We start from the raw sequence: 25,175 nt of genomic DNA, 5'->3' as shown, positions 1-25,175 counted from the left end.
TTTGAAAGTAAAAATTGGTTTAAACTAAGATTTTGTCGTTGATGACGTCATGAATTTTGAAGATTTATTGCACTAGTGCAATATTAGAATTTATTGCACGCAAACTTTTGGTTACGTTCTGTGAGAAATATTATATTGCTATACAATAATAACAGTTATTATTAGAAAAGTTTATTTTTATTTTTTGATAAATGAGATTTAAATTATATGGATAAAATTATTTATGCATCAACCCAAGAGTCACATTTTTGGATAAACAAGCATGATGATCAAGGCACGGCTTTTAAAAAAAAACCAGTCACTATACGGAACTGAGGACAGGAGACTCTTAAAATATTTAAGAATTGAATGCTACTTTTTGTAACTTCATTGGGGTATAAAAGCGTTGACCGAAGTACATTTTGAAGGGCTTCATACTAAAAATGTGTGCACGGTCAACACTTTTACAACCCTATGAAGTTACAAAAAGAAGAAAAAGAAGCATTCAATACTTATAATTACACTTTTTAGCTATGATCATGAAAACACGAATTTTATAATTGCTTTATATAATTCACCTGTGCACTTTATTTTGGGACCACGTGTTATCATAAATAAAAAGTTTTATTGAGTGATGCAATTGCTTTAGGAATAACACGTGATGTGCTGCAGTTAGCCAATCAGAATAAAGTATTATGATGAAACATACATCTAATGTAATTATTTACTTTTATTATGTTTATAACTGATCTTGTTGATATTGTATGTGTTTATATTGTTATGATATATCTATAAAAATATTATGGCGTAATGATAATACATATTTGAATTGAATGATTCAACGGTTACAGTGGTGGATCCGGGGGGGGGGGGGGAGGGGTTCCGAGGGTTGGATCCCACTAATTTATCCCCTTTTACATATTTTGATATTGCGGTTTTTTCTCTCCAGTTTTAAATGATTTTGGGTTCAATAGATTTGTCTGTGCAAACTCGGCTCTTTACTAATTTATAGAGGCTTTTAGCTCAATAGATTTTATTACGTATGTCTGTTTAAAAGTATCACCATACTATTTAGCCAAACTTACTTTATTTATTAGATAATCAAGACTAAGTATTTGGCAAGTTGTCTTTATTTTGAACATAACTGACGTTAGTATCAATACATTACAAAATACAATCATGCAATCGATCATTATATATATAGCTTCCCCCAATTGATTCACTAAATTTATTTCATCTTTGTGTATGCGAGTTTTATTTTACTTGTCTGTGTTAGAAAGAATACAGTACATCACCTCATTTGTTGTTTGATGTTATTGAACATGGCTTGTCAGAATGATTCATTCAATAGATTCATCATGCTTGTCTATATTTCCCGTCCAGCATTTCATCAAAATTGATCATATCGAAGTTTTTGTTGGTTTTACTTTAGGTCAACAATATCAATTGAAAATTTGTCTTTTTGCTTAAATATAAAATTATTGATAAAGGATATATACCTAACTGAATGTTGTTTGAAAAATGAACAGGACAATTTATTTTTATTGTCTACATCGGGATTCTATGTACCGTATATATATTTTTTTTCAAGATCGTGTCTTCCTTTCTACTGTAGATACTATTGCGTTGCTGTATTAAATTTATCCCGATGCCGATACAACCACCGATATAACAGATAGCAGTGTAGGAGAGCATAATGTAAGCAGATTATTAAACCATTTTACTAAGTTTGCAACGATATAAAGCTTGATATTGCATAATCCCTTGTCTATAGTTGAAGACTATACGCTGAACTGATTTTTTTTTGTCCTTTTATTGTCCTTTGATTTGTGTCTTATTGACATATGCGAATACCACCATTAACCTTCGTCTTTGTATCTCTTACTAGCCTCGGACATAAACCAAATGGCAATAATAACCAAGAAATAATAATAAAGAGGCCAAAGTAGAAGTCATATTGTCCGCTTAAAACTGCATTGTTCCGACCGACAACACAAGTACAATGTATGTTATTATTTGAAAACCTGAGAAAATAAAAACGTGAGGAGATGAGGTTAGAATGCCAACGAGACAACTATTCACCAGAGTTAAACTGAAGTGGTAGTAAGCAATAATACATATAAGTGAGAGGTTTAGCGCTATAAAACCAGGCTCAGGCAATCCACCAGTTCTACATTTGAAAATGCCTGAACCTAGTCAGGAATATGACAGTTGTTGTCCATGCGCAATTTGATGTGTTTTATCATTTGATTTGTTATTTGATTAGGGACTTTCCGTTTTGAATTTTCCTCGGAGTTCAGTATCTTAAATTTGCGGTGATTTTACTTTTTATAGGCCACTACATACGGCCTTCAACAATGAGATTCCAATACTGAATAGTCGGCTATAAATAGGCCCCGATATGAAAAATATAAAGCAAATTCAATTGAGGAAAACCAAGGAATTGTATATTTAAATTTACAATTCCTTGAGAAAACTAACGACCTAAAAGAGGGACGAAAGATACCAAAGGGACAGTCAAACTCATAAATCTAAAACAACTGACAACGCCATGGCTAAAAATGAAAAAGACAAACAAACAACAGCACACACGACATAACATAGAAAACTAAAGAATAAACAACACGAACCCCACCAAAAAACTAGGGGTGATCTCAGGTGCTCCGAAAGGGTAAGGGTGCTATAAACAGTTTCGTATAAAAAACTAGGGGTTATTCCCCGACTAAAAATAACCATGGAGGGAAACCCCTGTTTATTTACTCAATTGGTGAAAAAGTATCATGTTTTTTGTATTTGATTGTAAAAATTAGTTAATTAGCTTTGAATTAAAACAGGTTGAATGATTGAAATAATTTTAAAAATTATATTAACTTTACATGTTTTGAGGGGAGACAACACTGTAAACAACCTGTTTTTTTGGCAGTGAAAATTGAAAACTTATTTGCAGCCACTGTAGCTCTTTTCGGAGCAGGAAACCGTACCCTGAAACAAGATTTTTTTGAAAGGCCAGGTAAAAACCTACAAATTTCATACAGTTTTGATTATGTAAAATGTGCATGGATCATGTCTTCATGGGTGTGCACATGACCAGGTTTCAAGTTTTTTATGTTCAAATTAGACCTTTTTTCCCCCATGTTCATTGGATGGAATATTTTTAATATATTAAAAGTACACATTATTTTTATTTCATTATAAACTAGAGAACATTCTGATTCCAGTGATATCTAGTTTTATACAAGTATCTTTATTAATCAGTCCACCACTAAGGGTCACTTATGCATGGTCCCTCAAAATGTGACGTCATAGAAAAAAACTGTTGATTGCACCCTAAGCAGATCCTGCTCCACATGCGACACCCGTCGTGTTGCTTATGTGATAACAAATCCGGTAAATAGTCTAATTCGGTAGGTCACATTCATGAAAGGGAAGGGGATTGTAGTTACGACGTAAGGAACATATCCGATATCATTTGTGAAACGGTTATTCCATAACGGTCAACCAACTCGTGATGGCGTCCGTAAAATTTACGAAGGGATGATTTCAACTTCACCATTTGGAACTCTTGGTTTAATAGCTTCCTTGTGAGCAGCAACCCTCTATCAAGAAAATCATGATAGGAAATGCAAGCACGGGAATACCGTATCAATTGGGAGATATATACCCCGTATGCAGGTGCTGCTGGAATGTTGCTACTTAGAAATGGAAAGTTCACAATTGGAAAGCTGAAATCATCTCTTTTTTCGTAAAGTTTTGTTTTCAACCGACCCTCATTTTCAATTTGTACCTAATGTTTGTACGAATATCAATGATATATGATTAGAGCTAATCAGTGACATAGTTGGCACGATTCAAGACACCAGCACGGTTTATGATGGCATGGAAGTGGATGGAGAACAAAACTGGCGTCTCAAAAGAGTTTTCAGCACAGACAGATGGAAATAGTCGAATGTTATAACGGTTTGATTGATTAATTGATTGTTGTTGTTATCTCAACGCCAATGCAATCAAAACTCTGACCACACACAATGACATAACTTTGGAACCGATTTTAACACGTGTGTAAACTTGTCAAAACAATTACTTTTTGTCCTGGAATAAACTTTAGCACTCACCAATCTTACCTCTTAGTCAGAGTTGGTGATGAAAATAAATCTAACCCCGCCACAATATTTAAGTATGTGCCTGTCCCAAGTCAGGAGCTTGTAATTCAGTGGTTGTCGTTTGTTTATGTGTTACATATTTGTTTTTCGTTCATTTTTTTTTTATATAAATAAGGCCGTTAGTTTTCTCGTTTGAATTGTTTTACATTGTCTGATCGGGGCCTTTTATAGCTGACTAGGCTATGCCGTATGGGCTTTGCTCATCGTCGAAGGCCGTACGGTGACCTATAGTTGTTTATGTCTGTGTCATTTTGTTCTCTTGTGGACCATGAGTTGTCTCATTGACAATCATACCACATCTTCTTTTTTATACTAGAAGTAACCGGTTAAAAAAATCAAATACCTTTTTACAATAAAAAAAACTGGACATTTTAAAGTTACAAGTATCTGTTTGAAAATTTATTTTTTTTAGTAAAAAAACAAATAAAATTGTGTTTGAATAATAATTATCCCAAGAATAACTTTCTTGAGACATGGCTAAATATCTGAAACAGTTATTTAAATGATACCGGAAAACACAGCACATAATACAAATGTACTAGTATATAGTAAATATCGAATTGTACTGTTTTTTTTGTGTTTTCCAATATCTTTTTCAATTGTGAAAATATTGATAATTTACATGAACAAACTGATGCGGCACGCATTATAATTCAAGTTTAATTTGCCACAATTAAAATTCTAAGAAAATTTACTTTGATTTTTTTCAAAGTTTCCATACCCGAGAAAAATTAATTTAAAAATCTTTGTAAATGCATCATGAAAATTAAAGATATGAAGATTGAGGTTTTATACAACATTTAATCTGTATATAAAAAAAAAAGTTCAGCCTTTCATGACGGACAGAAAACAAGAGATAAGTTAAAATGAATAAATTGAGTTATCCCTCTTTATACCAACTTAATCATTTTATTTCATTGTCAGATATGTGTCTATATATTTATGTATAACCAAAATTTGTTGTTTTGGTAACATTCCTATAATTTTGGATTAAAAACCATTAAAATACATTATCTGATATAATAAATAAGGCTTTAAATTAAATGTAACAAAATGATTTGATTTTATTAAATCAAGGATTTGTAAACTATACAAATCCTTGATTAAATCTAGGTTAAATTAAAAAAATATATCATTAGCCTTTTAAACAAAATCATAGATTTCTATAAGATAACAAAACGATTTGTTTGTATGCACACTTATTGAATTACAATTATCAAAATAAAAAGAATTATTTAATCCTATAACATATGTCTAATCAACACTTTACTCCACGATGGATAAAACGAAAGTAGATCGGAATGCAACCGGAAATGACCGATATTCCCCGAATCTAGACAGACATCTACTTCCGTTTACGCAAATAATTCCCGCCGTTTCCATCAAGCATTGTGTACAAATTGAACGACTGAAAAACATTGAATTATGCCTCCCAGAGATTACCAGGCAGAACTTGGTGTGTATTTAAGTAAAATTAATGTGTCTGTTCTTTAAAATCACACATTGATCAGTTGATTTGATATGATATCCTACTTTGAAAGGATCATCATAAGCATTTGTCTAAAATGGCCGTGTTTACACCTCAATTTTCTCTGTTTCATGCAAATTATACAGTCGAAAAAGTACGTCAATCGTCATTCATCTTCTTATTTGGGTGAACAAGGGTTCATGACACATCAAAACCCAGAACAGATCAAATTTATTCGTTCATTGTTTAATCATACGTTTTTTGATTGAGTTAAGTCTGCCAATTGATATTTTATCGTATGTTTTTCTTTGTTGTGATGTTATGCTATTGTTTCAGAAAAAGGGAGAAGGTTTGGATCCATTAAAACGTTTAATCCCGCTGCAAATGTTTGCACCTGTCCTAAGTCAGGAATCTGATGTACAGTAGTTGTCGTTTGTTTATGTAATATATACGTGTTTCTCGTTTCTCGTTTTGTTTATATAGATTAGACCGTTGGTTTTCCCGTTTGAATGGTTTTACACTAGTAATTTTGGGGCCCTTTATAGCTTGTTGTTCGGTGTGAGCTAAGGCTCCGTGTTGAAGGCCGTACTTTAACCTATAATGGTTTACTTTTTAAATTGTTATTTGTATGGAGAGTTGTCTCATTGGCACTCACACCACATCTTCCTATATCTATATATCTTTCTTAAAAACAAAATGTATTAAACTTTTATATATATCTAGTGGATGCCGGACATTAAAACTTTCCAAACAGCACAGGTAAGTCTGTACAGGGTAACATGAATGACCGATTAACACTGGTAATATCCCTTCTGTACACAGAGTAGTGTTTGAGATGTAAATACGGCCATATTTGTCCATTTGATATGATGAACCTTAACATACACATTCTTACCTTTGTGTAAGTGTTGACATGTTCTTGTTATCTTAAATATCTTCAAGGAGTATTTCTTTAAAAGTACAAACAAAATGCATTGAAATGTTGCTTATTGTTGAGTTTATATTTTCAGACAAGATAAAGACTTTCCTGCGAGAATTTTACAAAGATGGAGATGACAGTGGTAAAGATTTTGTATATGGACAACAGCTGGTAAATTATTTAAATATACAATTGTTATGACTTAAATAGAGATTTGCAAATTAGTGATCTAAAGTGTCTGTTGAAATTTCTAAGATCGATGGTAGTTTCACACTTTCACGTATACATGAAGGTTAAATCTAATTTTTCACATGCTGAAAAAAAATTAAACATACACTGATATTTTAACACCTACCTGTTATTTTAAAAAAATAAATCCTTGAAAATTTACATGTTTTCCGACAGTCATATCTCCATTTATACAGACTTTCTGTTTATCCAATATTGCATTAATGTAATATTCAATGTTCTTCAGGGCTCACACTACTTCAGAATTATAGGGAGAAGTGACTTCTCTTTTTGAAACTGATAGGGAGAAGTGGTGAGATTTGAAAGAGAAGTGCTCATTCGCGCGGTGCGCTACCATGTTTGGATTTTACAATAGTATAAAGGGCAATATGTAAATAATGTTCTTTTTATATTGTTCAATTCATATCTGAGTAAAAAAATTACAATTACAATTAAAGTAACATTTGAAATTAAAAGTTGTTTAAGTTTTACTAAGGTTCTTGTGAGAAACTACCAACTAAATATCTAGCACTAAAAAAAAAAATATTTTAAAAAATGTAAAGAAATTATAATATATCAATTACAATTTAATTTAAAATTATCTTGTGTATGAAATTCAGTGTTTCTCATAAAAAAATATAAAAGTTATTAAGCTGGGCCATAATATATTGATATTAGTATAATAGTCTCAGAGTTACTGTAAGCAACTTTAATCAATAGTTTGAAACAGTCCATAAAAAATATAGGGAATTATATACACCAATCAATTAGATGTAACCAAAAGTCTCTTAATGCATGTGGAATGCGTAATTTTCCCCTTTGGGATCAATATTCTTCTGTCAGCTGTTCCATCCGTGCGTCCGTAGTAATTATTGTTAAAGTACGGATTTCGGTCATAGCTGGTCCGGTACAGATCCGTAGTTTAGAAATCGGTCAATGGCGGACGAATGCAAGAAAATTTACAAAATTAAACGATGTTTGACAAGTTATTTGGAAAGGAACATGACGTTTTTAATGCAATAAATGGATTAAACATTTACTGGAGGCAACTTTTATCACGTTTAAATGAAGTAACAAACTTATTTTGCTGCCAAAATTTAGGTTGATGTACGTTTTCGAGTAAACAAGCACCCTTGCAGAAATGCACGAAGTGATAAAAAGTTGTATTTTTATCAAATAACCTGCTACACACTGCGAAGACAATGCTTCAACCTCTTTTCTAAAGATAATGAATCGTTTATGTCTGAATTTCTTTAATTATCAATAAAAAACTGATGTTTCATCAACTTGGTAAAAATTGAAAATGTCTGATGACGGAAGCGACTGAAAGCGAGTATTGTCATGGACAGGGCGACTTGTTTTCGCTTTTGGGGGTCGGGGAAAGCGAAGTGACGGTCGGGAAGGCGACTTCTTCGCCCAAGTCGCCTGGTAGCGTGAGCCCTGATCTTGATAATTATATAACTGATTTGTAGTTATATCTGTTGAAAAAAAAAGGAAAATATTTTTGAGTTTGCAATCAAACTTCTTGTTGGTTTACATATGTGGTTCCTTTCTTTTCAAATTAGGTGAGGATTGCACACAGAGAACAAGTAGCACTGACAATAGACATAGAAGATGTACAGGAACATGATCCAGATCTGGCACTGGCCATGGTGGAGAACACCAGACGTTATATTAACTTGTTTGCTGATGCTGTACAAGAAATACTCCCTGACTACAAAGAAAGGGAGGTAATTATTATCATATTTATTTATTCCTTACAGTGATGTTAAGGCATTTTTAATTGTATATCTTTCAGAAATAGATTGATTCTTAGAAGTAAAAATGAAAGTTGAAATTAATGATTAAAAAAAAAAACAGATTAATATGCTTCTTGTTTCTCAAGAACTGTTCTCTTGCTATTTCATGTTTCTTTTAAAAAAAATTGTTGTCACCTGAAATTTGAGATTGAAATGATGTATAGAAATATATACTTTTTAGGTTACAAATAAAGATGCATTAGATGTATACATAGAACACAGATTATTGATGGAACAGCGTAATCATCCTGAAGGTCAGGAAGTCACCAGAGATCCAAGGAATAAATATCCTGCTGAGCTTATGAGAAGATAGTAGGTGTTCCTTCCACTTCACATTCATATTTATATTTATACCTCTGTAATGCATACAACTTTTTAAGTTGTCAAAATATATTTTCTTTATTTTTTTATTGCCTAAACTGAAGTATTATGAGTTTAACTTTTAGTAGAAAAAAGTGGATATTGCTGGGTTTTTTTTTACAAATATGCTGTAAATTAATTTGACAGAATACATTATAACTTTAATAAAGCTCGTTAAAAAAGTTAAAATCTGTCTTGATAATTAGAAATATGTTTTTAGGCACCAGACTTATAGTTATTAGATCAAGTCCTTGAAATTGAATGTTTAAATGGTAAAATACTGTTAAATGATGATTTAACTTTTACAGTGAAGTTTATTTCAAACTACCACCACAAGATAAACATGTAGCCATACGAGAGGTGAAGGCTGATTGTATAGGAAAATTAGTGTGTGTGAAGGGTATAGTAACCAGAGCTACAGAGGTCAAACCGATGTTGATGGTGGCTACCTACACATGTGATACCTGTGGTAATGAGACATACCAACCTGTAAGTTTATACATGTGCGCACTAAGTGAATCATTTTACAATAGTTCTTAACCTACACATGCGACACCTGTGGTAATGAGACAAACCAACCTGTAAGTTTATATATGTGCACACTAAGTGAATCATTTAACAATAGTTCTTAACCTACACATGCGACACCTGTGGTAATGAGACAAACCAACCTGTAAGTTTATACATGTGCACACTAAGTGAATCATTTAACAATAGTTCTTAACCTACACATGCGACACCTGTGGTAATGAGACAAACCAACCTGTAAGTTTATACATGTGCGCACTAAGTGAATCATTTTACAATAGTTCTTAACCTACACATGCGACACCTGTGGTAATGAGACAAACCAACCTGCAAGTTTATACATGTGCACACAAAGTGAATCATTTAACGATAGTTCTGAACTTACACATGCGACACCTGTGGTAACGAGACATACCAACCTGTAAGTTTATACATGTGCACACTAAGTGAATCATTTAACGATAGTTCTGAACTTACACATGCGACACCTGTGGTAACGAGACATACCAACCTGTAAGTTTATGCATGTGCACTTAAAGTGAATCACATATAGTTCTTGCCAATCATTTAGAGAGATTCAATCTGATGAACCACTGAAAATGGTCGATTTTGATTGAATGACTTCTTCTCTATATTTTTTGTTCAAAATCAAAGAAAATAATCGAGAATTCTCATTACTTGAAAGTACCATGTGATTTTCTGTATAATTTTCCCAGGAACTACAAATCAGCTGAAATTGGGTTCCCGGTTTCATATTATCATTCTATACCATTGCACTGTAATGTAATTTTAGTGGAAAAGAAGTGTAATTTGAAAATATTTTATGTACATTTTATGTTGAACCAACAGTGAAAATTGGTCATGTTTATAAGCCTGTAAAGTACAGTAATATTCCATTTTAGTTCAAAATATTGAATCTTCTGTCAAAGCAGCTCACAAAATAAATTGAAATGGAATTTTGTCTTATTTGTAAACCAATTTGATAGGGAAGAAGTAAAATAACTAAACTGTTCAACTGCAACAAAAACTCCACAACATTGCTTATGTATATGAATTGATTTAACAATAGACAACTTTTGAGTTCGATGCATTTTCGTCAAAAACTCTGGTTTTAGTGAACATCATTTGTGCGTTTAGGGGCGTCGTCACTTCCATTCCAATGTTGAGCGAGTGGTTGGAAAACTATAATTCTATATTGTATGAATTATTCGGCAAATTGAATTCTCAAAATTGACAATCAGCATTGCTGTCATTAGGGAATTGTCATTAAGTACCTACAGAACAACCATTATTTCTTGTTTATCCTGCACAATGACAATCACTAAGACGCTTGATGAACGTAAATAGTGCAGGGATATAGGCGACCCCCTCTATCTGGTAAATGACGTCATAAAGGCGTGTATAATTGACAAGTTTTTTCCGGTGACTGATGAACTCGAAAGTGGTCTATTGCCAGGAAATTGCTATTAAATTTTTGTATTTTTTTTTTAGATAAATTCTCCATCCTTTATGCCTTTGATCATGTGTCCTAGCCAGGAATGTACAACCAACAGATCTGGTGGCAGACTATACCTACAGACTAGAGGGTCAAAGTTTGTCAAGTTCCAAGAAGTCAAAATTCAAGAACATGTTAGTATTTAACATCATTATGAACTCATTCGTTACATGGACATATTTGTATAGATTCTTCTTTGTAGTTATAAATTACATAAAAAAATAATCAATTGTGTAACTTATTTAAGCTGATATTCAGAAATTCAGATTATCTATCTATAATACTAAAATTACGAGGTCCAATTTGTCAGCCGTCATCACGTGAAAACGACGAATCAAAGAATTCAGCTTTATATACAACTAATATAGTACAAAGGTGTAGATTAAAAATTACACCACTCCAGGCCCTTTTGTTTTCCACGTAATTAATATTGCCAATAATTAAGAAGTTCCGGGTCGAGTCCGATACCGATACCAATAGTATATTCACCTGTTACCTATTACCTTATCTGTACGTTCCGCATCTAACAGGTGCACCACCAAACGGCGTATTTAGGATTATGCTATATACATGGATCATAATCACAGGGTTGACACTACTAAATTGTTACCTATTGTAGTATTTTAATCAGTAAGACTTTCTAAGATAACAATACGAATAATAAAAATCTGGACTAAAAATAAGGTGCATATAGGAACCGTTTTCAATTTGTTAGCGGGCATGACATAAAACAGTGAATCAAAGAATTCAACTTTATTTATAACTAACATAGGACAATGCTGTTGATTAAAAAATACTCCATTCCAGGACCTTTTGTCCAAATAATTAATATTACCAATAATTAATAAGTTCCAATTCGACGGGTTCAAACAGAAAGATTTGAAAGCAGAGAAAACTGTGTATCTTATAATCGGCATGACTTTATCAGATAAAAAATAATACTAAAATAAGGCTTGCGCATAGTTATATACTTTAATTCAGTCACGGACCCGCGATATCATGGGTGTGTTCTAGTCTTATATAAAATTGATAATGAAAAGGGTGTATGCAAAATTCAAATATACTTTTGTTACTAACAGTGTTAGATCTCTTATGGGATGGGGACTTTTTTATATTGTTTAATTTACTTGCAACTGGTTGATAATTTTTGTACAATAAAATGTATGTGTTCTAATGTGATTTGTTTGGATAGTTCAGTTTGAATGTTTACACAAGGTGTGACTGAAATCCTGGCTTTATATCCAAATCAGCTGTTGACTATTATTTATATTTGTAGAGTGATCAAGTACCAGTAGGTAACATTCCCAGATCTATGACGGTGTACTGTAGAGGTGAAATGACACGTAATACGCAACCTGGAGACCATGTCAGCATCACTGGAGTATCCTTTTTGTTAAAAAGTGCATTGATGTAAACAATTGGGGGTGGGAATTGCAAGACGATCTATTATAGCAAGTAAGAAAAAGTGTTTACACAAGTGTATAAAAAAATGTTGCATTGCAAATACTATATAGACAAAAGCCTGCAGTGGGTAACCTTTAAATGAGCCAGGAAAAACCTGGCATGAAAATATATTTCCTTTCATAAAAAACATACTGTTCAATATTTATTATGGCTCAAACTAGTGTGTAGGGATGAACAGATATGCCTCACTTGTGCTAATGAAAAATTCACGAAAATTTATTGTATATTATAGATGTTGTTAATCGTTTCCTCTAATTACTGTGAGACTTCCTGTATTCAGAACAAATGAACTGTTATTAGTGTTTCTATTATGTGTCCTTAACAGTTTGCTTAGATATTTTTACCATTGATGAAAGCTGGGTATACTCAGGTACAAGCTGGTTTACTGGCAGAAACATACCTAGAAGCTCATGTAAGTAATGTCATTCGTTGTGTAGATCTCATTTATGCTTGGATATACAACCACAGTCTAATATGTTTGAACTATTTGCTCTCTGTTAAGATTTGTCAATTTCATTTGAAAAATTAAATTTAATTATTCTGTACATTAAAATTGGTTTCCAGTTTCTAACTTTAATTTGTCTCAATTAAATGTTGTTAAACTTATACGCAAACACAGATCAAGCTCAAATTCTGTGCTGTCACTTTCACCGTTCTCTTGTTATGTCCCTTTATAAATATTATTTTACTTTGCTTCAACCAAATGGTAAGAAACTTATACACAAGGTTTATAACCTCCAAATACTGATCAAATTCATCACTTGCACTGTTCATATGTTATACCCCTATTTTAAGGAAAATTGTCAAATTTTGCTGTATTGCTCACTCTCTCCCTTTTACTTTTCTTGAGTTGTGCTTCTTTTATAACTGGATAAAAGAGACAAATGCTTAAATCTGTAAAACATTTAAAATGAAAAGAATGTGATAAAAATTAGAATTGCTCAAATGAAGCTGTGAAAGAAATAATATCTGTGACTGCTTTCAAACAATTTTCTGTGATAAGAGTATAAATGGGTTATTGTATTGCACAAAGAAATTGTCATATTTTAGAGATTGGTCAAAATGAATAAAACTGAAGATGATGAGTTATCAGCAGAAGAACTGTCGGAGGATGAGATTAGACAGGTTGCCCAGGATGATTTCTACGACAAATTAGCCAGCAGTATAGCACCTGAAATATACGGTCATGAAGATGTTAAAAAAGCTTTGTTATTGTTATTAGTTGGTGGAGTGGATAAAACACCTAGAGGCATGAAAATCAGAGGTAAAAACTTCAATATTAAATCATTGTTTTTATTTTTTTGCAGGAACATATTTAAGTTTATTTTAAGAATTGAACAACCTCTTACCAAACCATAAATGTAATGGTTTAAGTGAGAGAAAGTATCTGTCTTGACAATTGATGTTGCTTTTATGAAAATAATGATAGCATTAGGTTGTCTTAATATATATAATGGAGGTGTGGGGTGACACAATAAATTTGCATCAAACTGATAATCATCTCAAAATCACAGGAGTAACCACTACAGTAATATTTACATTTGATATTGTTGCTGGGTAGAGCCAAAGTTATCAAATATTGTACTTGCAATCATTTCTTTTTCACAATAAATTCAATGTCCTTAACACCTTTTTGATTGAATATTTTGTTCAAATGAATTAAATTGATTTAGTTTACACAGCTATAGTGCTTTAATTATTATGTCCTGAAAAAAACTTTCAGACAAGGGATATTTGAATGGTTTGGTTTTAACAAAATGTAAAACAGGTTTAATATAAAACGTCATGATCTTGATTTTAACTTTATTTCAGGCAATATAAACATCTGTTTGATGGGAGACCCTGGAGTGGCCAAATCTCAGCTGTTGGGTTTCATTGATAGATTGGCACCAAGAAGTAAGTTTGTCATGAAATCCTTTGAAAAAATATCTATACATTAAAAAAAGCAGTGGCATATTAAAAGTCATTGAAATTTGAACTACTATCTGACTTTTAACATGACTACTTGAGGAAATTTGCAGCAGACCTGATAAGAAGTTGTAAAGGACATATTTGATATTACTTGCATAGCTTTACTGTATCTTTTTATTAAATGTATATTTATGTAGGATACAGAGGCCACTTTAACAGAAAGATCTTGAAGTAAAAGTCCCACTCAAGGAAGTTGCCACCATTCATTTTAGTTTACGAAAATTTTTGAGTGATGGGTAAAAAAGTATTGTGTTTTGTAAGAAAAACTGATTTTCTTTTATCTCTTGTAGGTCAGTATACAACTGGCAGAGGATCTTCAGGTGTCGGTCTGACAGCCTCCGTTACCAAGGATCCCATTACAGGGGAGATGACTCTAGAAGGAGGTGCCCTTGTCCTGGCTGATCAAGGTGTTTGTTGTATAGATGAGTTTGATAAAATGATGGATGGAGATAGAACTGCTATCCATGAAGTTATGGAACAACAGACAATATCTATTGCCAAGGTTAGTGAATGATATAAATCTGTTCTACAGGAATGTTACAAAAAAAAGGAAAAGTTTTAAAAAGAAGCAGCTTGTTGCATAGCTAATTTTTATCATTTTAGATTTTTTTGTGTGTCCCTATCTGATTTCCAAAAATTACTATAGGTTTGAAAGAGGTTAGGCCAATTTCCTGTAATTACTGCCATTATTTGAAATTTATTGTAAAAAAGACAGTTTTTACCAACATTCTAATACTAGTGAAAGTTATTTATGACTGTGTTCTGTGATATAAAACTGACAAATGACCTTCATTATAGGCAGGAATCATGACCAGCTTAAATGCTCGTGTGTCCATCCTGGCTGCTGCTAATCCAGCATATGGAAGATACAATCCCAAGAAGTCATTAGAACAGAACATCCAACTGCCAGCTGCTCTTCTGTCCAGATTTGATGTCCTCTGGCTCATCCAGGACAAGTCAGACAGAGAAAATGATCTGAGACTGGCTCAGCATATCACATATGTCCACCAACATAACATCCAACCACCTACACATTTCACACCACTGGACATGAAGTTAATGAGGTAAAAGGCCTGTTTGTTTACAGACAATAAATTTATTTAAGAAGTCTTATGAAAAGTGCATGATTTACAACACACTTGCATATATGTTTAAAAAACAAAATAGAATTTAGAAGGTGAAAAATCAAGGATACATTTGTTTTCATAGATATATAGTAGACCTCAAGATTAAGCAAAATAGGTTAACAAGAATTTCACTAATACGATTAAAATTTGAAATGGTTTATAAAAGAAAGGGCCATAAGCAAAAGAAGTTACTTTCAACCATTAATAAGTCTTTGACAAAATTTATTATGTTTAAAAGGAAGATTAACATGCAAAAATAGGAAAGGAAACAAATAAATACTATGCTGATAATAATGATGGTGCTAATAGATTTCTGATAAATTTCTTGTCCAGATATACTTAATGTGGTTTATGACTTACTCATGATTTTACAACTACAGTCGAACCTCGTTGTGTCGAACTCGGTTGTGTCGAAAACTCGGATGAGTCGAAGTAAATGCTCGGTCCCGGCATAATTCCCGTTTGATCAATGCATTTTAACCTCTGATGAGTCGAACTCGGATGATTCGAATTCTCGGTTAAGTCGAGGTAATTCTTACGTCCCGTCGATGTAAAATTGATGTAAATTGACCCCGATGTCTCGAAGTTCAAAAGGAAAAAAAATATTGAAAGAAATAAAAACTTTGAAAATAAATAACGGATGTTTTTCTTGTTTAACCTATTCATTTCCATAAGTGATTAAAGCTGTGTGAACATACTTGTTTGTATAACAGTTAAAATGACATGTTTATGATGACCGCTAATCAACACCTTTGTTGATCGTCCAAGCGGAACTTGAATGTGCTGAACCTATTTCACTTGGTATAAAAACGAAACGAATTTTAATGACCCAAGTTGAGATTAAATTAACCGTTAGAATAAGAACAATAATTAAAAGGATTAAAATAGTTTATTAATTATTATGAGTCGGTCTTTTTAATCTGTGAACACTGTTCACATTCTTTAAAGATTAGTTATGAAAATATTTTTACTTTGTTTCGCGAGTGATTCCATAATTTATAGTTTTGTAAATATTTGTGTATTGATTTTATTTTGCTCAGTAAAGAATAAACTACGTTAACTGTGTTTACATTTTTATTTATAGAAAGACAAAATATGGAATAAATACACAATCATATATTATCATATCGAAAAAAGCATCAATAAACACGTATCTAGTTTACAGAAATCACATATTGTTAATTCAAACATTTCAAATATATGACGTCACACTCGACCTCGGATGAGTCGAACCTCGGATGAGTCGAATACTTTCGTCTGGTCCCTTCGACTTCGACACAACGAGGTTCGAGGCTTAAATTAAAATATTGTTTGTTTGCAGTTTACCGACCGATCCTTGAAAATCCTCCCGACTTTGAAAATTTTATTGCTTTAAATTTGAAGAATTTTTTTTTAATACTTCTATTGACGCGATCCGGAACTTTGGGTCCTTTCCGGAAATGATTTAAAGTCTGGGTCAATTACGCATTTCAGGTTCGGTTTTTCTTAGCTTCCCGTCAAGCGTTCATGTGACCATTTAATGATAAAGCACATGGAAATTGTTTACAGGTATCCATGAAGTCACGGAGGAGTACTTTACGCTGTCGTCTCGTGTCAATTTTAAGACAAATAACAAACAAAAATGTTTATTAGTAAACTGTTTATACAGATTCAGGCACATGTAATGATGTGTGATGATATCATTGACGATGATGCAGCGGATATTCATAACTGACACGATAACCATTCTGTCTCAAACAAATCGGGTACAGAATCTGTGGAGCCTGACTTTATGGAACCAATTTCAGTGGTTAAATAATTCGACAGCAGCTTGAAGTATGGCATATTTTCTACAAATCGTTGTGAAGACAACAAAGATGAAACCACTCCTCCGTGACTTAAATCTTCATGGATATCTGTAAACACGCCTGCCCGGAGGAAGGGCTCATTTGAAATGTTAATGGATATAGATCATGCCAAATCAATAAGAAGCAACCCTAACTACACAAAGATGTAGAGAAAATGAATGGTTAGCTTGAAAAATAAATATACTCTCTCTATATTAAATCTATCTTCGATTGCAATGAGTATGCTCCTTTAGGATAAGGGGGGCTGCCCCACTCATTGCAATTATTCTCTTTCTTACAATATTAAATATACCCAAACTGTGTCGCCTGTGTGAATTCAATTAAAACATGTCCTTAGGAGCTATGCTGCCAATTTTTTTTCTGCATTAAAAACATTTCAGTACAGACCATTTACTTTTAATGGGGTGCTATGGATTTCACCCCAAACTTTAGATTTCTTTGGTTTTCATTAAAGCCTGGCAAAAATATAACCTGATCACATATAATTAAATATTGTTAGAAATATGAAAACAGTCGAATGTCTTAATACTTTTTTTTCAAGTTGCCTTTTTTTCAATTGAGGAAGATTCAATGGTTATTTTTTTTTTTTTTATTAAAAATACACTCTTTAATACAATGTCTTATAAATCTTTAATATCTACATTTTTCTGATGAAAATACTCTACTCATGAAAACATTCTAGTCAAGAAGCATACATGTCTGAATATATTTCTTTAAAACAGTTCTAGTCATAATGACATTCCTTGTTTATAAGTGTTCCAGTATTTAATAATTATACCATATTTTATGTCATAAATTGGATAATGACACTGTTAAAGTTTCAGTTTTGATTAAAAGGTTTTTTATCTGAAAATGCCTGTTCATTTGATGTTGGTTTTCAGCATGTCCAGTGTTTGTTGTTTTAAAATGTTTTTTTTTTCTTCACAAGAAACATGGTTTGGTGTAACTGCTTGTTTAAACTGTATTTTGGCTGATAAAATAAAATATTTTTCCTACCTACCGACCCTTCAGTCTGAAGGTACAGTCGGAAAACTGCAAACAAACATATTTTTAAGGTTAGCCCGACTGTAATTAACTTTTTACTATTATAGGAGATATATTGCACTGTGTAAGAAAAAGCAACCAACAGTTCCTGAAACATTGGCTGACTACATTACAGGAGCTTATGTAGAAATGAGGAAAGAGGCCAGAAATAGCAAAGACACAACATTTACCTCGGCTAGAACTTTACTAGCAGTTTTAAGATTATCTACAGCTCTGGTTAGTTTAATGAAATTTGTATTGTGGGCTATAAATAGACTGCAAACTAAGCAGTCTCTAAACTGAAATTGTATTTGTTATAAATTTTATTTCTTTAAAATCGAATTCATTTGAATATCTGAAGACTGTAAATGTTTAGGTCATGGTTCTGGAGGCTTCTTCACAGTTTGTAAACAAAAACAAGATGGTGTCCATAACATGTGCACATATTACAAATTTATGTCTGACAAAAGTCAGGTTTCTACTGTCAAAAGGGATTTACATAAAATTGCAGTAAATTATTCAGAGGGAGGTACAATCAGGTTACATTATATTTCCCTGATTGCATAAGCAATCTACAATACACCCTGTACTGACAAATCGATATTGAAAGTACGGGATCCACCCCAAATTTGTTCTATTTTAAACTTTTACAAATCAGTTCAAATTCTGGGAATCCCAGATGACTTAGTTGAATCTGATTGGCTAAGATAGAATATTGATGAGGGGATTTTCCACTTTCTATTTTGGAAACACCAATAATTTTTTGTTACTAGTCCGTCGGGCATATTGGGTTACAAGTTTTGGTTGCCCGAGGCCTGAATGCTGTAGTCCCAGGCGTCGGGCTAGCTGATTTTTTAACCCCTGACCCAAAAGAACTTTGTCTTTTCTTCATATGAGAGGGTTTGTTTTCCCAATCTATAGCTTATTATACCCCACGCAACGGGTTGCGGAGGGTATAATGTTTTTGACCCGTCAGTCCGTCCGTCCGTCAGTCCTGTTTCTTGTCATCGCAACTCCTCTCAAACCACACAACAGAATTTCACGAAACCTTTTCAGATAATAAGGACATACTATGTAGTTGTGCATATCGACGGGAAATTGCGATTCAATTTTTTTTCTAGGAGTTGCGCCCCTTTGAACTTATTTACTTTAATGTACTACTGCAACAGTTTGTCATCGCAACTCCTCTCAAACCACACAACAGAATTTCACGAAACCTTTTCAGATAATAAGGACATACTCAGGGATCTCCATGGATGAAAATTGAACCATGGAGGAACTTTCACCATTACAAACCTTGTCTACGCTGTACAGTGTAGCGCGATCGGAAGTATTTTATCCCTCCATACAAGGAATGGTGAAAATGCTAATTCATTGCTTATTTAAATTATATTTATTTGAATTTTCATTATAGAATTAGAAGTATCAATATTTTCATTTATTGCCGTTTTTAACCATTCAAATGCCAAGTCATCATGCCCCCCCCCCTCCCCCCCCCCTTAGTCGAGAATGACCAAAAGCTGTCATGAAGGTCCCCATGCAGATTTCTTTTATTTTTGGTAATTGTTATTGGGGTTAAAAATCATCTAATGTGGAGCTTATTTTTCGTGGACATTGTCAAATTCAGAGCCCATTACCGGTATGGCTGATTTGCAGCAACAACAAAACAATTCGTACGGGTTATGTAAAAGGTTAAAGAGATTTGTAAAGCAAACGTCGACAAATGAAAAGGTTGTTAATGACTATCTGGAAAAATTGATGCTTTGCAACATGCATCTTTCGAGTCTGAATAGAAACCGGAAACGCGGATGTATCAATTTGATTGTAATATACGAAATGAATTCGGAATTTAGATACGATATTTCTTTACAGGAAATATTTAAGTTTTTACTTTTAAACTTTTAAAGTAATTCTAAATTATCGTTACAGCAGTACTCGAGTTATTTACGATGAAATAATATTTACTGTTTTGCGTCTTATTTTGTACTTCTTAAAAAAGGGGGATGCTGATTGCGTAAGTCAAAATAAAGCACGTGTTCGACTTGTTAAACTGTTTTCTTTGTAACTGGATTAATTTATTAATTTATTTATTTAATCTAAATGATCATAATCATTTGCTGAAACTTAGTTGATTACTTCGACAAATGGATCGTCTATCCTCAGATAGTATTCTCCTGTTTGGTTTGTTGATCTACCTGTACAAGCTCAGGTACAAGTAATTAGCGATCTTAATCCGGATATCCCTCAGGCGTTAGAACTGTATTGGATTATAACATAAAAAGCCTAAGGGTTATGCAATTACATGCATTTGATTATAATTGATAAAAAAAATGGCGTCGGGCTACAAAAAACGATGAAGTTTTGAACGATGGCGGAAGACAATTTAACGATGGCGCAAGACAATTTAACGATGGCGCGAGTCATTTGACGATGGCGCAAGACATTTGAACGATGGCGGGGCTCCATCGTTAAACAGGCCATGGAGATCCCTGATACTATGTAGTTGTGCATATCGACGGGAAATTGCGATTCAATTTTTTTTTCTAGGAGTTACACCCCTTTGAACTATTTACTTTAATGTACTACTGCAATAGTTTGTCATCGCAACTCCTCTCAAACCACACAACAGAATTTCACGAAACCTTTTCAGATAATAAGGACATACTATGTAGTTGTGCATATCGACAGGAAATTGCGATTCAATTTTTTTTCTAGGAGTTACGCCCCTTTGAACTTATTTACTTTAATGTACTACTGCAACAGTTTGTCATCGCAACTCCTCTCAAACCACACAACAGAATTTCACGAAACCTTTTCAGATAATAAGGACATACTATGTAGTTGTGCATATCGACGGGAAATTGCGATTCAATTTTTTTTCTAGGAGTTACGCCCCTTTGAACTTATTTACTTTAATGAACTACTGCAACAGTTTGTCATCGCAACTCCTCTCAAACCACACAACAGAATTTCATGAAACCTTTTCAGATAATAAGGACATACTATGTAGTTGTGCATATCGACGGGAAATTGCGATTCAATTTTTTTTCTAGGAGTTACGCTCCTTTGAACTTATTTGCTTCAATGTACTTCTGCAACAGTTTGTCATCTCAACTCCTCTGAAACCACACAACAGAATTTCTTGAAATTCTGTAGATAATAAGGATATACAGTCGATTCCACTTAATTGCATACCGCTTAATAGCATAATTCGGTTAATTGCATAGTTTTCTCCTGCACAAAACCATTTCCCATTCATCTAATGTTAAATTGTCCGGTTATATGCATAGCTCTACATGTGGCCTTTCGGTTTATTGCATAGAAAATTATTGCCGTCTAGATATGCTTAGTTAAAATTGACGAGATTTTTGACCGGAAACGGTCATTTGGTAAGTATATTTTTCTTGAATGCAACCTTATTTTCGTTATTATTTCATATTTACTTTTGTGTTATTGAAATAAAGTTTTAAAACAGTTTCTTTCGTGTTTATATTATGTAATTTGATTTAAAAATAAACCTCGATGTCTACACAGGTAAAGTTTCCCATGTTCTATTTTAAGCCTCGAGGTCATAAAAATGTCAAACAGATAATTGTTGTAAAAACACTGACCATTCTACTTCAAAGGGTGTTAATAATTGATTGGATTTAAACAGTTGTCCATAGATTACATTTGGGGTTAATTTTTAAATCAAAAACTCATGCTAATTATCGATCATAACCAATGTGAACTCTATTGGGCTTGGGGTGATCTGTATTAATGTTAATATTATAGGGCATTTACATATGGTTAAAGAATTTTATACATCAATCATTTGTTTTTAATATTTTATGAAAAGAGCATTTACTTTTAATTATTATATTTTCTCACTTTCAACACTTGTGTCCAGCAATTAACCCGTACAGGGCCCCACCATTACTGCTTTGCATATACGAAACTAACAAGTTGTTACTTCAGTGCCCAACTGCATATCAACAGCAATTCATTACACATCTATTGTTAAAATAATTATAAACTGTGAAGTATTGTTTAAAAGTTTATTTTAATCAAAGCCTAACAATGAACATTGTACATATGGGTGACAGAAACAAATCTATTTTTAGAACAGTTTATTTTCGTATCCCAGGTAAAGGAAAGTCTGAATGCAAATAAACTAAAACTAAATGTGTTTATAATCTTTATTTAAAGAAACAAAATAAAATAACACATATGACACTAGAGTAGACATAAAATTTTTATTAGAATAAATCAACATTCAGTATATTGTATGTGGATTACAGACGTTCATCTTTCTTCAGGGATTTCTTTTACTGATCTGTTCTATCGATGTTATTTGACTCTGTCATTTGGCATTTTGGATATAAGCATACTCCGCTTTATTGCATAATTTTGTCTGACAAATAGGCTATGCAAATAACCGGAATCTACTGTACTATGAAGAGGTGCATATTGACAGGAAATTATTATTCAATATTTTTTCTTATACAAATTTTTTTTTCTTACACTTATTTAATTTCTCCAATGACAATGTGGGGACGTGGGGTATGTGAGCGTGCTCACTAAGGTTCTTTAATCTTAAATAGTGAATGAATTTATTATGCCCTGCTTATGATCAATGGGTCTATAGTATTTTATATGTTTAGAAATAATCATTTCAGGCTAGGTTAAGACTTTGCCTATGATCGATATTTATAAAGAACTGTATAATATTTAGAATAAATACTGTATAACGTTTAGAATTAATCCTTTCAGGCTAGATTGAGACTTGCTGATGTGGTAGAGAAAGAAGATGTAAATGAGGCCATGAGATTGATGGAAATGTCTAAAGATTCACTCAATACATCACATAGTGTGCACAACAGGTGGGTTTATTCATTCAGTTTTTGCATTCCAATGATATGTCCTAATATGAAAAAAAATAATTATAAATCGAAAAATGGTGTTTTTTGCTCTGGGTGGTTTTTTGTCTCTTTGACACATTACCAATTTCCATTCTCAATTTTATTCCACATGTCCAAATAATAACTCTTCCTAAATGTTTGGTATGTTATTCATCAAAAAATGTTTGAATATGTAAAATTTGGATTTCTGATAGGAACTGATTGATTTAACATTATTGTATTTGAATACTTGTCAATAGTCAGAATTCATCTTAGACTTAGTACAAACGTCCATATTATCATGCAAGAAAAGAAATTTTAAATTTTAAATCGGCAATTGGTGTAGGCAAGATTTCAGAACAGTGCCTGATTTACTGTCCTGCTGGTTTTGCTACTATTATTTATCATACAAGTTAAAAAAAATTATGATTTCTATTTCCTAGGTTGTATTCAATTTTTGATAATTTTAGCAGATATTAATGAAAATTTACTAAATTTGTTTCATCCCAAAACAAACTATTGATGTTATATGATTGCACACAATTGAATATTTGACTTCATCATTCTTTTAGTTATTGTATAATTTTCTTTCTTTATAGAACACAGAATGTTGTTGACCAGGTATTTGCTTTGATTAGAGAGATGCTTCCATTGAAAGGTGCCAGAACAGTCAAGATAACTGATGTCATGGAACAGTGTACATCAAAGGGATTCAAACCAGATCAAGTCGATGCTTGTATTGAGGAATACGAAGAACTGAATGTGTGGCAGGTCAATCAAGCTAAAACTAAAATCACCTTTGTGTAAATCAAGTTGTGAACAGTTTCAGACAGTCAATGTGTTCAGATATTCTAGGTTATAAAACACAATCTTAAAAAAATGTAAGGTATTTAAATGGGCTTACAAATAATAATTTAAACCAAAGTGTGTCCAGATATTACATAGATTATGATTTTGTTCAAAACCAATATGTGTTCAAAATATTCCAGATGAGGGTGTTTGTTTAAAACAGGCCAAAAACACAACTGAGATGTGTTGAGTATGAATTATGAAGCAAAATGTTAAATCATGTGTAGTAAAAATATGTGAAATATATTAAAAATCAAATTTTCTATGGTTTTATATAAATTATTCAGATTTTTAATTGTATAGTTCCAGCAAATAATTCACCAATTATGCAATAGGCAATAGGAAGTTTTGAAGATATCAAATGAATTATTCATTTTACTCATATTTATTATTAACTGACTAATATGAAGATAATTGGATTGTATAATGTTTCTATATGGGTAAAAGTTAAAAACAACCATTTGTTATTGTACTAGAGTATTTCAATTTGATCATGTATATATCATCTTTTATTAAACTTCAAGAATAAAATAATCTACAGATTTTTATTGATTTTAGTATTTATACCTAAAGTTAATTTACACTGATACAGCAACTTTTGCTTATTCCAAGTATACTTGGTGTATGGAATTATTGTAAGATGTACATATAAAAGTGAAGATGTGGTATGATTGCCAATGAAACTACTCTTTACAAGAGATTAAATGACACAGAAGTTGTCAACAATAGATCAGGGTATTGCCTTCAACAATGAGCAAATTCCTAATCACATTATCCCATAGAAAAGGCCCCCAAAATAACAAATGCAAAACAATTTAAAGGAGAAAACTAACAATCTAAATTATATACAAAATAATGAAAAAAATAATTATGAAACACAGCACAAACAACAACCACTGAATACAAGCTCTTGACTTGGGATAGGCACATACAGATTGTGGTAAGTTAAATGTTACCTCCCCCTTATGTTAGTACATAGGGACACAGATGATGCCCCGATAGCATATAATGTTATAAAGGGACAACTCAAGAACTGTAAAAGTGTCTGTGAAGCTGCCAAAATTAACTTAAACTGAGT

At 32.5% G+C, this 25,175-nt stretch overlaps 1 protein-coding gene across 1 annotated transcript; it reads left to right on the top strand.

Annotated features, from left to right (window-relative positions):
- Nucleotides 1-5,456: 5,456 nt before the first annotated feature.
- LOC143069376 (DNA replication licensing factor mcm7-like) lies at nt 5,457-24,640 on the top strand. Its single transcript, XM_076243971.1, has 15 exons — nt 5,457-5,595; nt 6,618-6,697; nt 8,320-8,484; nt 8,735-8,865; nt 9,222-9,402; nt 10,933-11,070; nt 12,213-12,317; nt 12,735-12,812; nt 13,451-13,664; nt 14,213-14,296; nt 14,662-14,873; nt 15,170-15,435; nt 18,437-18,605; nt 23,121-23,230; nt 23,848-24,640. The coding sequence occupies exons 1-15, from the start codon at nt 5,565-5,567 to the stop codon at nt 24,053-24,055; spliced, it is 2,172 nt and encodes a 723-aa protein (XP_076100086.1). The 5' UTR covers nt 5,457-5,564; the 3' UTR covers nt 24,056-24,640.
- The last annotated feature ends 535 nt before the right edge of the window (nt 24,641-25,175 follow it).

Source organism: Mytilus galloprovincialis, chromosome 3, assembly GCF_965363235.1.
Source record: "Mytilus galloprovincialis chromosome 3, xbMytGall1.hap1.1, whole genome shotgun sequence".
Classification (NCBI taxonomy): domain Eukaryota; kingdom Metazoa; phylum Mollusca; class Bivalvia; order Mytilida; family Mytilidae; genus Mytilus; species Mytilus galloprovincialis.
This window is presented reverse-complemented; position numbering and strand designations above follow the sequence as displayed.

Coding starts and splice junctions, on each gene's coding strand:
- LOC143069376 (XM_076243971.1), top strand. CDS start 5,565: ATGCCTCCCAGAGATTACCAGGCAGAACTTG. Junction 5,596..6,617: donor AGATTACCAGGCAGAACTTG/GTGTGTATTTAA, acceptor TTATATTTTCAG/ACAAGATAAAGACTTTCCTG. Junction 8,866..9,221: donor GCTGAGCTTATGAGAAGATA/GTAGGTGTTCCT, acceptor TAACTTTTACAG/TGAAGTTTATTTCAAACTAC.